This window comes from Drosophila santomea, chromosome 2R, assembly GCF_016746245.2.
Source record: "Drosophila santomea strain STO CAGO 1482 chromosome 2R, Prin_Dsan_1.1, whole genome shotgun sequence".
Classification (NCBI taxonomy): Eukaryota; Metazoa; Arthropoda; class Insecta; order Diptera; family Drosophilidae; genus Drosophila; species Drosophila santomea.
This window is the reverse complement of record NC_053017.2, coordinates 17,414,306-17,431,362: the sequence shown is the minus strand read 5'-3', so window position 1 is coordinate 17,431,362 and position 17,057 is coordinate 17,414,306. Positions and strand designations below refer to the sequence as shown.

The 17,057-nt window shown below is 44.7% G+C and overlaps 2 protein-coding genes across 6 annotated transcripts in view; one reads left to right on the top strand and one right to left on the bottom strand.

Annotated features, from left to right (window-relative positions):
* Positions 1 to 15: 15 nt before the first annotated feature.
* On the bottom strand, positions 16 to 16,020 carry LOC120446926 (AF4/FMR2 family member lilli). Of its 4 annotated transcripts, none has more exons than XM_039628171.1 (8): positions 15,614 to 16,020; positions 9,905 to 10,610; positions 8,289 to 8,474; positions 7,296 to 8,242; positions 7,030 to 7,150; positions 5,640 to 5,891; positions 312 to 436; positions 16 to 250 (listed from the first exon to the last, which is right to left on the bottom strand). In XM_039628171.1, exons 2-8 carry the CDS (start codon positions 10,593 to 10,595, stop codon positions 137 to 139), a joined length of 2,436 nt encoding a protein of 811 aa, XP_039484105.1. In that variant the 5' UTR covers positions 10,596 to 10,610; positions 15,614 to 16,020; the 3' UTR covers positions 16 to 136. The 4 variants fall into 4 exon arrangements, with proteins under 4 accessions (XP_039484105.1, XP_039484106.1, XP_039484107.1 ...); XM_039628172.1 differs by having other exon boundaries at positions 7,030 to 7,153; positions 7,296 to 8,221; XM_039628173.1 differs by having other exon boundaries at positions 7,296 to 8,221.
* LOC120446925 (integrin alpha-PS3) overlaps positions 3,067 to 17,057 on the top strand; it is a 30,766-nt gene continuing 16,775 nt past the window's right edge. Inside the window, exons 1-2 of one of the 2 annotated variants that reach the window (XM_039628170.1) lie at positions 3,067 to 3,250; positions 3,322 to 3,369. In XM_039628170.1, coding sequence (XP_039484104.1) covers positions 3,228 to 3,250; positions 3,322 to 3,369 — 71 coding nt within the window. In that variant the 5' untranslated portion in view covers positions 3,067 to 3,227. Of the gene's footprint in view, positions 3,251 to 3,315; positions 3,370 to 17,057 lie in introns of both variants that reach the window. The other variant, XM_039628169.1, reaches the window with a different exon arrangement.

Sequence of the window (17,057 nt, the reverse complement as noted above, 5' to 3'; positions counted from 1 at the left end):
GGGCAATTGCATGGGCCTGAGCATCCACCGATTACAACACGAACACGCACAACGAGAATCTTTGGATGTTGGAGCTACGGAAGAACACACTACACTAGGCCCTAGGCCGATGTGGCCGAAAGATGCATCCGGGCTCCTAGCAGCTACCCTGCGACTTGACACCGATGAAGTAGCGGGACTCGCAGGAGTGCTTGTGCATCTCACACCACGAGTTGTATGTCTGGTTGTTGTAGCCGCATATTTTATGCACCTAAAAATCAAAACGATGCATAATAAATCAAATATTTTATAACCAAAAAATCTGTACTCACCGGTCGCTGCTGCTTTCGCGGACACTTGTAGCGACAGGACACGCATCTCGGCTGGCGCGTCTGCAGATCCACCAGGCAGCTATCCTTTGGGCCACACTTGATGTCCGCACAGCTCACGCGGCCTGCTGCAATATAAAGTTTATGATGCGAGCGCATTAATGACGGCTGCCTGCGGTTAAGTTTCAGCTTTATGTCTGGCAATTTCGTTTAAATGGCTCCTGCACACTGAAATGCATGTCCTGGCCGCCATGAGAACCTGGGCAGGTGCTGCTGTGATAACGGCAGGAGTGCCTGGCCATTTTGGAGCCAACTTTCAACGTTTTAAGGGCCAGAAACGTGGCTCATTGGGTCATGAACATACAATTTGTAGTAATCTGGACGACTGAAGTTTAAGTTGGGTTTTACTTATGGAGATAACGCATATGCATAACTAGATTTGGAGTCGTTTTCTCAGTCTGTCGTAGCTGCAATTTTCTAAGCTGACGCATAATTCACACCACGCATTCTGAATAATAAGATAAAGAACTGCACAAAAAGAATACTTTGGCTTAGTTTTGAATGTTTTGCACAGAAAATTAAAAACCGAAATAGAACCATATCTATTTATGGTAAATATTCTTATAAAATTTAATTTCTATTATCCCTTTTGTATTTGATGAACTTAATAAAGTGATAAAAAGATCACTCTGATTGTATCATATTTTTTTCTGTGCACCACGTCCCTTTGTCACTTCACTGCACTTCCATACCCATAGCCATCCACATGCACAACCCCATACCCATACCCATACCCATCCCCCATTCCATTTGAGTAATGCTCAAGACGGGTAGCATCTTCGGACCGGGCCAACATCCGACATCCTACTGCTGCGACTGCGACTGCCGGGGAGTCGGCCAAATGGGCAGTTAGCCATTTAGCCAGTCAGCCAGTGGAGCTATAAAGCAGCCAAGCGGCGCGCAGCCGCAAACGCCGGCCAATATATGTATATGTGTTTATCGTCAACATGATCTGCGACTTGGCAACTTTGTTGCACAGAGCCCCCGGGCATTGTCGATCGCAATTGCATTGGAGGCGGAGCAGCAAAAGGCAAAAGGGAGTCGGCTGGTTTGTCTCTGCCTCTGTCTCTATCTCTCTCTCTCTGTCTGGGTGTCTGGAACTGCATCTGCATCTGCATGTGGAGTTGCATCTGGAGCTGTGTCCGCGGGTGACGGTGCGTGAAAGTCCGCCGTCTAGCAATTCGTAACAGTTAAAGTTTATTAATTTCAACTGCCAATTTAGCTTTAGGCAGATACGTCGTCCTTTGCGCGAGGTCCACTGCTCCACTCTGTGCTCCACTCTGTGCTCCACTGCTGTGCTGTGCAGTGCAGTGCTGTGCTGTGGTGCCCCGCACACTTGTTGATTGTGATGGATGTGGCAGTGGCCTCCAGAGCGGGAGCTGCGCCGCTGGTTATGGCTGATAATGCCGTCACAAGGCGAGCCAACTATAATTTGTTATGTCGACGTGGTTTAATCAACGCCGGCGGCCGTTGGCGGAACTTATTGCAACATTGTATGGTTTATAATGGGATGGGATCATATTGGATGGGCTCAAATGGAATGGCATGGGATGGGATGGGCTCTGCTGGTCTGGTCTGTTGGTCTGGTCCGGTCTGCGTTGGGATGCGTCGTGGGTCATGTGTCTGGTCTGGCCGTGGTATATGCGTGTTCCCATTCAGACCTGGCCAGGCCGGGCGAACTGGCCATTGGCCATTGGCCATTTTGGCATTGCGTGTTGTTTAAGGTGATTTTAATACGATCGTAAACTACAGCCGGCCCAGAGAGAGGAAGAAGACCCAGACGCTCCACCAGACAAAAGTGACGTCGCGACGACGTGGACAGTTGGACAGCTGGACAGCTGGACTGCTGGACTGCTGGAATGTTGGACTGCCGGACACCCCAGACCGGACTTTATGCCACTCGGGACAGGGCCATCCCCACTCCTCGAGAGTTGCAATCACAGAACCTGCGTCGCCGCAGAACGTTGCGAAAATGGCGTTTTAATGGTTTGTACGTGTAGTCATATTTCTTGGGGCCAAAGGCAACTTTTGTGGCTTGTGCCACAGGGTCTCTCTTTCTCTCTTGCTCTTGACTTCTCTGGGTCCCCTGCCCAGATGCCCCTTCATCATAGCCAGAATACTTTCAAGCCTGAGCCCGGATCGCGACTGAAAATATTTATGTGAAAGCAGACAAACAAACAAATGCCCGAGAACCATAAACTTACTAACCATGAAGATAAAAAGCTCAGGAACCAACTCACGCGCACGCTAGCATTATCTTATCGTCGGACGATCCGCGGAACATAACGAGTACCAGACGCACATTAAGCAGCAGGAAGGAACCCAGGGAAGCGGAAGGAGCCGGCTCATCACCAGAGGGACTTGGGCCGGATGGGAATGGAGATGGAAATGGGGACGGGAATGGAGATGGGAATGGGGATGGGGATGGCGGTGGGGATCCCAGATCAACAAACTGCAGGGACTCACGCACACTTGTCTGTGGCCTTTGAGATACGACTGAGCTAAAAGCAAGAGTGAATGATCTTTATTTGGCTATGGAAACCGGCTACCGTTCAAAGCAATTGAAAAAGATATGAATGAACGCTACTGTGAGTTACTCATATATAATACTACTTATATTGAAATTACCTAAGGCGGCTGGTATATCAAATTCTACTACTTTCAAGATTTATAAGACTGTGTACACAAAAGAGTTCATTCCTTTTCTATTCTCTGAGCTGTGAACACACGCAAAAATCAAATCAAAGTTATTTTCAGTTTTTTGTTTTTAGGTGTTCGGAAGTTTGTTATCAAAAATTTCTCATGAAACATAAATCCATGAAAGAGTATTTAAAACATGATACGCTCCAATGAAATGTGATGATTACGAAAACTTTACCTATGTATGTATGTAAAAGAATGTATGATATCAAAAGAAGTCTGCAAGTGAAATTTTTCTTCGCGAAAGATGCAGTTTTTTTTTATCCGAAATTTGCCGCGTGAATGTGTTCGGGATTGAAAGGTAAGGTACCGTAGTGGAAGGACAATTAAAAGAAATGAAATGCAGTGCAGCGACCCCAACACCTTATTATGAAAATTGAGGACGACTAAGGCAGCATTATTGATAAATAATAACCCAGAGCAAAATGACCGGAGGGAGCGAATTTTTGTCAACGGCAGCTGGTGCTGTTGCTTTTGCTGTTGCTTTTGCTGTTGCTGTTGCTTTTGCTTTTGCTGTTGCTTTTGTTGGTGCTGGTGCTGGCTGTAATTTGCGGCAAAACACTGCAATTAACAGGCAATTGCAGCACGGCAGCCCTCTTTTGTCTTCGGCCCCCATGGCACACTAAACTAGTTCAGTCCGTCCGTCCGTCCGTCTCCGTGTCTGCCTCCGCCTCTGCCTCCGTGGCTCCTATCCGGTGCGGTCCGAGGTTCTCGAGTTCGTCTCCGGATTTGGTGCGACTGCGGAACGCCCACCACGCCTTCCAGCACCACTGATTGCCACACAGGGAGAAAAACACTGGTACTTTTAACCAAATGCTATGATAGGAATATTAGCAACTGATGGGAATATGTTATGTTTATTACTTTTTCGTGATTTAAATATTTCACCAGTGATTCCTGTGGATTCCTACCTTTTTAAAATACAATTTTTCCTATTGATCCGATGATCTTGATAAACATCTAATAAGCGAAACGCGTAATGTTTTTTCAAATATGAATATATGATTGTTATAGAGAAAAAGAGTTTGTTCGAGGATTTTGGTATAAAATAGAATTGTTTCAATTAAATTTATATGTATGTATATAGATTCCATTCCACTAACTTTCGGTTTTTCTAGATTTTGACTCTGAATAGTACCAGAATAATTTTAAATAATTTTTTATTATAAATGAAACGCATATTATAATCGAAACATCACATCAAAATGAATACTTGCAGATGTTTAATTAGAAATATAAAATAACGCTTTATGATTGAATCTATGATTGCTAGAGAAAAAATTAGTTTGTTCGAGGAGTTGTGTATAAAATAGAACCGATTCAATTAAATTCATAGATGCTTTTTCACTAACCTTCAGTTTTTCTAGATTTTGACTTTCTCAAGTTGTACCTAATTGTTCCAGAATAATTTCAAATAATGTTCTATTATAAATGATATCGAAAAATCACATTAAAATGAATACTTGCAGATGTTTAATTAGAAATATAAATTTAAATATGAATAAATACACTTCGTATTTAAAACTATTATTTTGCTAGATAAAATAGGATACAAATTATGATCATTTAATGAAAAAATTAACATGACGCTTGATTTTTCAAGGATCGAGTTTTCTTGAATTTGTAGATTTTATTCAATGCATTTTACTCATACGGTTTTTGATCATGGCATGGCATCCATGTTAATTTTTGCCGTTTCATGCGTTTTTATTATAATTTCTATTTGTTTGACAACTTGGATGTTATATAGATATTACCCTAGCAATGGGCCTATCCAAATTTTTTGTACCCTTATAGTGAACACTACTAATATCAAATGAATCAGCTAGCGTATGGTAATTTTATATTTATGAACGCGGAATGGACATAAATTTTGATTAATGTACGATTGAATGATGCAAATATGCAGGAAGAATGAATTAAACGGTTGCATTTTCCCGCGGTGCACTTTCTGACGTGGGCCGACTTGAGGCATTATAATTAATTGGAAATCGGAGTCGATCAATCGGCAACCGCAAAATTAATAAGCATGAATGATGCCGACGACGCGAGTGTTCGCAGTAATTGTGGATGCGCCTGCGCCTCGTAGTCCAAAGTGGAGCACACCAGACGAGATCCGACCAAGTCAACCCAACCCAACCCAACCCAACCCAGGCCAGAGTCGGGCCAGAGCTGACGAGCTAATCAAATTGCTGGCAATCATGGAGCCGTATAAGCAAATGTAGCAATTTCAGTCAAACACCGAGAGAGCCGGCAACTTGATATGGCCAAGCTGCAGACGGCAACAACCACTTGTGGCTGCGACGCGATTTGATTCGATTCGTTTCGAGTCGATTCGCCTTTACTAAACTCAACTTGGGCTGGCTGCTGTGGAAACCTCAGTCGAGTCAATCAAATGCAAAATTGCGGTTCTTTGTTGATTGTTGTTAAAGTCGCACAGCCACTACCCAGCAGCAGCAGCCACTGCAGCAACATCAGCAACATCAGCAACATTGCATTTACCAACTGCAACTAGGCTTTCCATACCAATTAGTTTGATTGATTTTCGCTGACTGCAGCCAAAATACATACCTCGACAGGGTCCCGGATATGCCACGGCAATGGAACGTCCAATTTTGCAAATCATTCGATTTATATCACAGGCACTCCTGTACGTCTTGCCATCCACGCCGCACACAGCCTGTCGCTCGTCGTAGCCACTGGAGTCCTCCACGTCCAGGTTGTCCCAGGGACAATCGATCCGGCAGGCGATGCAGTGGGGCATCAGATACTGATCCTCCACGCAGGTCAATCCGTTCAAGCACTGGACTCCGCTGCAGCTGTCTGGGGTTAGGAATAATGCAGGGAATGAGATTAATATTGTATTATATGAATATGTAACTTCGGAATTTGTTTGTATAGAACCAACCCTTAGATTTATAAATTTATATATTACTATGTAATGCTCTGGAAAATATACCCTATTACTCTAACTAATTCACTGAGATGCTCTATTAACCATTGTTGGTAAAGCCTCCCAAAATAACATGGCAATTAATCATCCTTATGCGCTGCACCTGCAACCATGTTCTTGGCATTAGCGAATACCGTTCGCACATGGGCGCTGATTGGGCCTATAAATAAGTAGTTGGCCAATGTCTATGATTAGCCCGTACCCGCACATCCCACTGGCGGCCAGTCAGTCGGATGTATCTCGCGGATATATGCGCTAATATGGCCGGCAATAAACTGTCGAAATTTATCAGGGGGACATGCGGCGAAACGCCTTGGCGCCAACTGTGACACTCGCGAAATATTGCAATCATTTCTCTGCCGGCAATTGAATGCGAATGAGTGGTCGCCGCAGATCGCCATCGGAATTGGCGATTGGAAATTCCATTGGATATATTGGCACGCGCCAGCCTTAGATTGCTGAAATTGCTGTTGCTGCTGCTGCTGCTGTTGTTGCTGCTGCAACTCGTGTTGCAAGTTGCTTGCCTGCTGCAGAATGTCGTGTGCTTGCGGCTAATCCAACGAGTTCTTTGGGTTCCTGGCTCATCGTTCTTGTGCGCCGTTTTTATTGATCATTTGAGCATGTTTGCGAGTGCTTCCTGTATCATTAAATTATTACACAACATTTCTGGCTTCAGTGTCTGGCCGATTGGCCGCTTGGCCGCTTGGCCGGTTGGCTGGTTGGCTGGTTGGCCAGTTGATTTCACCACTGGCGACAAGTTGTTGGCCGTAATTGAAATGTGCAATAATTTGTCATCTAATCTAATTGTGGCGCTGCTGCGTTTTGGCACGCGAGCAACCCGGTCCACCTACACTCGCAGAAGAGCATTGCCATTTAACAAATAAATAAACCAAGTCTTCTACTATATATATAGTTTCTAATTCTAGGGCGTTGGTATAGTATAGATTTTCTCCCAGTGCACTGGATATAGCATATGTGTTCTATGGTAAATGGTTTTGGCGGACTCACTCTTGCAGTGGCCCCGATAGGCGACCTCCAGTTGGGCGTTGTTGGTGCGGCAGGCGCGCTTGCGCAGCTGGCACTCGGTGTTGTAGGTGCGTCCGTCGGTGCCGCAAACCGGATTCGAGTGCTGCTGTTGGGTGTCGATGGTAGTGGTAGGTTAGGATGGTAGATGGTAGATGGTAGTTGGTAGATAGTGGATGGCATAGAAGCATCCGAGTTGGCCGACTGGGCCCCGAGGAGTAGGCAACGGCGGCAGATACATATGTACTTACCAGCGGCAGAGGCGCGTAGAATCCGCCCAAATGAGCCAAGTCATGGGTATTAGCGAGGTCCGATGACGCAGCCGTTTCACTTCCGCGTTGCAACTGCGAGATTCGACGATGATTCGATGGCCCAGACCCAGACCCAGACCCAGACACAGTGGTATTCGCTGACTGCGCTTCTGTATCCATTCGATCCTGCTGCTGCTGCTGTTGCTGCTGTTGCTGATTTCGCTGCTGCTGCGGCTGCTTATGTTGCTGCCTTTTCCTTAGCCCATTGTCTGGATTTGGAGCATGCTCGATGCGTCTGGCATGCTGGTGTCTGACTCGAGTCGTCGTCGACTCGAGCCGTCTATTAATGTCGTTGGCGGGTTCATTAGCATTTGCCAAGTTGCCAAGTCTAGACTGAGCCAAGATTGAGTCTGCGGCAGGCGACTGCGCAGGCGTCTTGTCTGCCGGGAACGAGTCATTGGCTCCTGTCGTCATTGATCTTGTTAAGTGTTTGCCATGGCTGTTTCTGTGTCTGCGCCTCTCATAGCCCGTCATCTCCACCCGGCCGCGTCTGCCACTTGTGGGCTGATCTGGCAAATTGCTGCTGCTGCTGCTGCTGTCTATGATCAAAAGTCGGCGGTGCTTCGACTCGCGAGGCTGCAGCTTTCTTTGGTTATCAGCACGTTGGCGTTGGCCGCCGTCTAAACCTAAATTGAAGTTGGTATTTTCGCTACTTAGACTACGGGACTCGCGGGGTGGCTTCATCTTCTCCTGCTGCTCCTCTTCCCGCTCCTGCTCTTGCTGCTGCTCCTGCTGCTGCTCCTGCTCCTGCTGATGTGTCCTGCGTCGCAGGGCAGCTCCACATTCGGGTGCACAAACGCACTTGGGCCGACCCTTTCGCTTCACGCACTTTTTGTTCGGGCCGCACTTGAAGCCCTTGCAGCTTTCTGCATATAAATCAGAAAATTCTAAAATAAGTTCGGTTTTTTAACCCGCCCCGTATGGATAACTCACCCATGCAGGGCGAGCACTCCACGCCGCCACCAATGGCCGTGGCAAAGAAGTACTCCACGCTGCTCAGCTCGCGATCCGTGTAGGAGAAGCTCTGGCTGGCGCCGCAGCACTCCGACCTCGAGATGTCCGTGGAGAAGACCTGACCACACTTTCCGCTGCCCAGGTGCGTCTGCCAACAGGTGCCAGCTGGTATTTGGGATAGCCAAACAAATAAGAATAAATGAGTTTTAAAAATATAGTGAACTTTAATCAAAGATGTGCCAACATTAAAAAGAAGTTCCAGTACAACTTTTTGACTTTTGACTTTCTGACTTATATGAGAAAATTGACTTAGTAAATAATTATAAAAAATTCTAAAGTGAATTTACTTGAACATGAGCTTCACCCATGTACTGAAATCAGCACTCAAAATCGTAAAATGAAACACCATTGAAATGAAATACGAGTTGGCATTTTGCTAACCATACGTTCATATGGAAAACATAAAAAGCTCATGCTAAAGTGGTGTAAAATGAAAATGCCATTTCCTTCGGATTTCCAACCGGAAGAAAACAGTGGTAGGCTCCCCTTTCGCAGTGGTCAAATTACGTGCAGGTATTTGAGTGAGAAAAACAAAAAACAAAATTATTTGTTTACTTTAAAGATTCAGCAGGAATGCGATGAGCCGGCTGCTAATCGAAATCGCGCGAGCAGTTTGCAAATATTAATGTACGCTGAGCAAATTTGCGCGGATTTTCCCACATTTTATACCCGTTACTCGTAGAGTAAAAGGGTATACTAGATTCGTTGAAAAGTATGTACCAAGCAGAAGGAAGCGTTTCCGACCATATAAAGTATATATTCTTGATCAGGATCCATAGCCGAGTCGATCTGGCCATGTCCGTCTGTCCGTCCGTCTGTCTGTCCGTATGAAAGTCGATATCTCAGGTACTACAAAAGCTAGAAATTTGAGATTAAGCATACAGACTCCAGAGACATAGAAGCAGCGCAAGTTTGTCGATTCATGTTGCCACGCCCACTCTAACGCCCACAAACCGCCCAAAACTGCCACGCCCACACTTTTGAAAAATGTTTTGATATTTTTTCATTTTTGTATTGGTCTTGTAAATTTCTATCGATTGCAAAAAAACTTTTTGCCACGCCCACTCTAACGCCCTCTGGTCTTGCAAATGTCTATCGTTTCGCCAAAAAACATGTATTTAATCATATGCACCCCGCACCCTGCACCCCGCACCCCAAAGGAGAAATTTCCCCACAGTTTTTGGTGCGATAGCACCCCGCTGAGTAACGGGTATCAGATAGTCGAGAAACTCGACTACAGCGTTCTCTCTTGTTTTTTCCCTCCATTTATTTGGTTTCTGTATTATTTTTTTGATCTGCCGCCTGTGTGATCGGAATGGATTTGGCAGAGCCAAGCAGATTTTGGTATCTGCTGGATAAACAAACAAGCAGGCAGTTGTGTGAGAAATTGCGTCACATTTGAATAGAATGTGACACATTTATCGTCGCAAATGAACTGGAAATGCGTTTAGACATACGAGTGAATCTCACAGATGCAGATGTATCTGAAAGATAGCAGCCGAGAGTGGCTGGCATGCAGCTAACTAACTACTTACCCGACGCCAGGCGAAAATTCAGTAGCAGCAATCCAATTAACAAAGCCATCAAAGGCTGTCCACCCAACTGATGGCCACAAGTTGCTGCTGCTCCTGCTGCTGCGTTGCAAGTTGATGCTGTTGCGTTGCAAGTTGATGCTGCTGCGTTGCCAGTTGCTGCTGTTGCTGCTGTTGCTGCTGCTCTCGTGCGGCGCATGCTTTTGCTGGGACTAGAAGTGGCCGAGGGTACGTGGTGCTGGCACTGTTGTTGTTGCTCACGTGCCATTGACACCTCATCAGAGCCAGCGGACAACGCATTGACGTCACGGCCATGGCCAGCACAGCGATCTTCATCTTCATCCTGGCGTAAGCAATTGGCCAACTCTTGCAGAGCGCTCCATGCGCTTACTATAAATAAACCTAGAATTGTTCTACATTCGCGGCTAGTTGCTCTTGCCAATTGTGTTGCTGTTGCTGTTGCTGCTGACGTCTTTGACATTGTTGCCGCTAATTGGTTGGTGTTTTGGCTTAGTTCTCCTCTACGCGCTTCCGCTGCTGGCGTTGTTGTTGTTGTTGTTGTTGTTGCTGTCGCAGGAAGTGCGCGGATGGCCATCGACATTGGTCTGCGCTTGAATTTGTAATTCGATTTTAGAAATGTCAAATTGTTTTGGCTGCTCGTCGGCTGATGCTGGTGATGGTGATGATGCGGCATGACAACGGCAACTTGCTGCGGATAGACGAAAGGCAAAGGGTTTGGCAAACGCACTCGACTAAATGGTAACAGCTAACAGGTAACAAGTAACAAGTAACAGGTAACAGTTAAGAGGCCACAAAGGTATGATGTAGCAAAGGCTGGATTCAATTAGACGGAGCACACTGCCACTCCAGCTGGAATGGTGAACGAGCAGCGGGTATGGGCTTGAATATAGCTATGGGGATGCGGATGGAGATGGGTATGGGTATGGGGATGGGGATGGAGCATCAAGTGGAGTGGCAGGCCAAGGTACATGATGCAACCGGCGGCAACTGTGGCTGCCACAGTCAAGCACCAAGAATGTTTTCCACAAAAACGACGGCCAAGAGGCAACAATTAAGTCTCAAACGCTGAGTTGACATTGAGCAGGCGGTTTTCAAAATGCGACTACTAAAAATAAAGAACCTGTTGCTGCTGCCGCTGCTGCTGCTGCCGCCGATGTGTTGTAGGTTTGGCGCATTATGCAGCGTCTGTCTGGCTTTGTGCACTCAGAGAAGTTATTACAAAGTTGTTCTTTCAAAAAAATGTATTTAATCTTTAGACGTTGCGAAAACCATGCTCATACCAGAGAAATTATAAAGCTCTTTAAAGTGTTTTATATACAGAACGAAGTCCTTAAAATTAAATTAACTTAAGATGTAGTCTCTCCCATTAATACTTTTCTTCGAGTGCATCTTTACCCCTTTGCAAGCCCCTTTTTTTTTGCCTGTCTGCCTGTCTGTTTGTTGGTTTGTTTGTTTGTTTGTTTGGCTGCTTGTTTGTGACTTGCAGTTTGGCGCGCTAGTTTGGCATTTGTTTTATTTTGCCTGCCATCGCCATAGCCATTGCCATCGCCATCGCCGTCGTCGTCATGACTTTAAGGACGTGCTCAAGACAACATGTGCAATATGCAGACGGAAAAGAACAGACTGAACGTGACTGGAGTGTGACTTGGCTGGAGCATTGGAGTATCCTAATTTGGCCAACTCGGCGAACGTCCTTGAGGCGGCTGCGCTACCCTATTCAATTAGCCCACTTCAGCTGAGTTGCCCACTGGCGGTGGCAGTCCATTACCGAAAGTTCGCTTCAGCTGCTGTTGCACATGTTGCAGCACAGTAGCAGCAGCCGCATCAGCAGCAGCAGCAGCAGCAGCAGCAGTAGTAGCAGCAGCAACTGCAGCAGCAGCAACGCTCCGCTGCCCGCCGGCAATTAATGACCTACTGCGTCTGGGGTTCACGACCATGGTTGCCTGGCTGCCAGGTTGCCAGGTTGCCAGGTTGCCCAGTTCGCTGGTCGAAAAATTACGGCGTTAACGTGCTTTGCGACATTTTATATGGCGGTTGGTTGGTCTATTGGTCGGTTGGTCGGTTGGTCGTACGACTGCAATTTCGTCGACGTCTCCGCATCCGGCGGTTGTCCATTGTCCGGCTGTCCAGTTGGCGCGCCAGACGATGTCTGCACTCACACAGACCCAGTGAAAAAAAAAAATAATAAAAACAAAAAAGCAAAATAAAAAATGTAAGAAAAAAAGGAAAATAACACACGCACTTGCCGTGGAGCTGGCGATTGGGGATTGCGGATTGCGGATTGGGCACTGCAGTTGCATTGCAGTTGGAGCTGCAGCTCGGTCTTCGGTCTTTGGTCTTCGGTTCGAGCTGCATTCCTGCAGCCAGGCTATTTTTAGACCCCGGGCAGTCAATGGGTTTTTATAACCTTTGCAGACGGTAACGCAAATAACTTGCTTACGACAAATGTAACGGGCTAATACTAGCCCACTCGTACGAGCTTTTTTACCTCCTCTGCACCGAACGAAAATATCCAAAAACTTGAGCAATGAAATCTCTTATCTACCTATAATCTCTAAAATCCAAATCAACTCGAAGTATAGTTAATAAAAGCTTTTCTAACCCCAAAGAGAAATGATCTTCAAGTTAACTGCATTGATAATTTGTTTATTTATTTACCCTTGATTCAGGATAATCTTTTTTTGTCAGTGCGGTGAAAGTGTTAACTCCAGCTGGCCATACCTAGATAATGAGCCGCGGATTTCAGCGCCGATCGCGAATGATCCGCTAAGGACATAACATTCCACTGGCTGCACAGCCTTTACTGTACCCAAAACCAAACTTTTCGTATCCAAATGCCTTGGATTCCTTGAGGCTCGCTGAAATGTCTTTGGGGCACAGCCACGAACAACAAAAGGGGCAGCCAGAGTACAGGAGCAGCGGCAGGAGCGGCAGGGCGAAAAAATGCAAGGAGCGCCGCAGCAACAACAAGGCACTAAATGCATTCTCCTCGGCAACTGCATTGCCAAACTCAGGCTCCACACACACACACACACACACAAACAGACTTACACACATGCAAAGAGGTAGACCAATACACTCGCACTGCCCAACAGACAGTCTGGAGTTTTATATATGTATATACAGCATATCCATGCCATATAGCTATGGCGAATGCCTTCCTCTTCGGGAGATGCAGTTTGACCGTTGGAGACGGAGACCTGTTTTTATGTTTTTGGGCATTTATTCTGGATTTTGCGCAATATGTGTTTTTGTTTTCTTGTTGCATGCATTTTCGTTTGTATTGAATTGCATCTTCTGCTGCGCTGATCCTGCGCTCCGCTGTTGCCGCCGTTGCTGCTGCACTTCAGCAACAAGTGCATAATTTCAACCTCAAGCCCCATGGCTGGCCAAAAAACTTGCATCAAACGTGGTGCTAAATTTCACTGCGGTTCTCTCAGGTATTCCACCATATATCCCATCCCACTAGCACCGCCTTCAGTTACTTTTGCGTATTAGATTAAGCCGCTCCCAGGGCAACGTGGCTTCCAGAAAGTCCCATTGCGTATCATATTATAGGGCGGGCAATGCCAAAAGCACGTGCTGCCAAGCCATTGTCCGGCCCAGAAAACCGATCCTCCAGACGGCGGGCCAGAGTATTTTAGAGAAACAGATACAGTTGCCAAACAAACAGAACGCGGAAACTGGCGATCCCGTCCTGAGAATTTCGTAGATTGATATCGGCAGTACACGGGAAGAAATCAATGTGTCTCTGGGGATAAACTTACTGTTTGTAAATGTCTTTTAAGATAATTTCCTTTTGGCTTTGTAAATTTGGTAATTTAATATTTCAGGCGACGAACTTTCACTTTTGCAGAAGCCACTAGTGTTTACAAAAGCACTTCAACGGCCTTGGATAGTATTGATCTGGTACAAATCTTTGGGTTGAGTTAGTTTTAGTTTTGCTGAGTTAGGAGCAACATCCCTTCAATCTCTTCAAGTGGGAAGCAACGCCCTGATTTCTTTCCGTGTGGCTTAGTTCTCGCGCCCCGTTCGCCTGGACTCGCCAATCCAATCCAATCCGATCCGATCCAATCCAGTCACCGATTGACTTTAAGCTCCATTCAGAGCGATTGCGCAATAGCGATCGCGAATGCCAGACCCGGCTCCAAAGCTATTTTTAGCGCGGTCCGTTCTGCGGAACCCTGTGGGTCGCCCCAACTGCATAACTGTCTGTGCTGCTGCGGTGTGAGTGTGTGTGTGTGTGTGTGGCTGGAACACCTTTGAAAAAAGGGTCAACGTATTCGGTTTCATAAGTATAAGTAACAAACGGCCCAAATCGAAATCAATGATGATGGAGGAGCGGAACAGGACGGGGGTGGAGGGCAGGAGTGGGTCTTCTAAGGAAACAGTTTGTCATTCGGCAACAACAGGAAATTCCTTTCGGCAAACTCATCAGCCAAAGTAAACTGTGCGTCTCCGTTTTGGCGCGAGATTAATGACACTTGGACAGCGGCCCCGCCCCCCACAGCACCTACGCCCACTTGGGAATTTGCATATGACAGCAGCAGCAGCCGCAGCCTCGTTGTTTGTTATGCAAGCAGTAAATTTTCAATAAATATACATAAGCCAACAAACAAATCAAATCAAACCGACAGTGGCTGTATCATCAGCAGCAGCAGCGGCAGCATCGCAAGAGCAGACAGCTGGACTGCCTGCACAGAAAGAAAATAGGTACTGAAAACTAAGCTAATGCTTATTCGAGAGTCTCTGAAAAGATAAATCAGAAAACCGATCTGTCTAGGTAAATATTTAAAATTCAAAATAAATTACTCAGTGAGAAGAACCAACAAATATGTCAACTTATATCCAGACAGCCTTCTGAATAGTATTCACATGTGTGTACATATTGAGTGTGTTATTTCTTCCGGTGTGGCATTGTTGTTGTTGCCCTGGGCGGAGGCTCGTCCGATAAACACAGACGTATAGACACTCACTGACCACCGAGATCCGTGGGTTGTGACTGCTAAATGTTTGTTTTGCCAGCGCTCGAATGCCACGCGTTGCACATACGCAGTGTGGGCCGCAAAAAGAAAAGTGAGAGAGAGAGAGACAGGGAGAAAAAGGAACGCCTCTTGACACTCGAATCTGTTTGTAGTTGATTCGCTTAGAAGAATCGCTCGACGGCCCATTAGCATTCGCCAGAAATGTCAAAAAGTAAACAGGAAATCTGCAGGATGGCCGGTAAAAAAGCGCGCGCGCGCTCTTCAAGTAATTTGCTTATGCTACGAGTTGTTGACTTTGCGTCCCTCATCTTCCAATTCAGAATCAGTATCAGAATCAGAATCAGATTCATATTCGGATTCTGATTCTGATTCTGTTTCTGTTTCTGAATGTGTTTCTGATTCTAAGGATGAGAATGAAGCTGCGAGCTGCGAGACTCAGCAAACCGCAAATAAAAACAAATATCGGCTCACATGAAATATGAGCTGTTATTGAGTCTTTCGATCGCCTTTTGTTGACAACTATGCAAGAATTTTGTTATTGTCTGAGATGGGCAAATGGTACGTGGAAAAATTTTGTCTGCTGCGTCTGGGTTAAATGAAAATGAAACAAAATATCCAGATGATAGCTGTCCGTCTGGAGCGAGGATTTCCTTTCAGAAAGCTTCACCAAACTTTGCCAATTTGTGTCCTATGATTATGAACTCACCTTTTTAACTATCCCTCGTTTTTGTGTTCGAAATCAATTTCGCACTTAGACTTGTTTGTTTGCCAATTAATTAGCGGCCAACAAGCAGAGAGTATATATGACACTTTTGGGTATTACAAGAAATCAAGCTTAAAAACCGAAAAAAATAAAAACATTTTCAGCACAAAACGGAAAAATAAAAAGTGAGCAACCGACCGGTGATCGCACTTTTGTCCACACTTATCGCTGAGCTTTCGAATTTTAAGACTTTCGCATATCTGCATTTATTTACATTTCCACGATTTTCGTTCCTGTTCTGTTCTGGAACTACGAAACTGCGAAACTGGACACAGCACTAGTAGTTTTCACTTGCTACTTTTTCACTTTTCCACTTTTACTGAGCACCAGAGACGTGCGCTCCATCTGATGGTCGAATGCCGACTGAATTTTGAAAACCAAAGTTCTCATTTAGGTAAGAAAAGAGCCAACAGTCTTACACCCATACTCATGCAAAGCGCCGCACGGTGGATCAAACAGAAATCATTCGTGGCATAATGGGTTCGTTTAAAGCTTAAGGATAGATTGGCAATTTTATGAATACAAAAATACAGAATATAAAAAAATTGAAACCTGAAAAAATTGCATGCAAAAATAAATTGATTTATCTACAGATTTCATAATATCAACAATTCAAATATCGAAAGTATTTGCAAATAATTAATAAATAATAGTTTTAAAGCCCATAATGATAAATACATAACTAAGCATCTGTATCAAATTCTAATATTTAGTCCCACTGTGCAAAGCGCTGCCTGCTGCTGTGCGATAGTGTGCGTGAGAGAAAGAGAGAGACATGTAAATTAATAGGAAAATAATAGGAAAATCGCCAAACCTTAGTGATGGTGATTTAAAATTTAAAAATATGTATGTTGGATTAAAAAATTTCAGCCTAATTATAATACTTCCTTAAGTAAAAGTCCTATAAATAATTGTATAATTCAATACAAGCCGGGAAAAATAAAAATATAATTTAGAAAATACATTTTCTTAGAAAAAGTTGCGTATATGTAAAGCAGTAGTTTAAATATTCATTTAAATATATGTATTTTGTTCTCTTATTACATAAATAATTTTTGTTGTTGTAAAAACAAATATATATGTATGTATGAATACAAATATTTTCTCTTTGAAAGGAATCTACAAGCCATAGTTCCAGTGTTATTGTTTGCAATAATAATTTGTAACACAATAATTTCCACAAATTATTACTTATTTTATAATTATATTTTTTAAAGATTTTAGGGATTTTATAAAAGTTTTGCATGAGTGCTGCATGAGGGGTTTTAATCGCTGCGACATGCTGCGCAACTTTTGTGCTTGCGACCGCAACATGTTGCAGTTGGAATTGTTTAAACCGAAGCTCTGAGGATTTTCTAAAAAATAATCTTGTTAAAAAGCACCACAC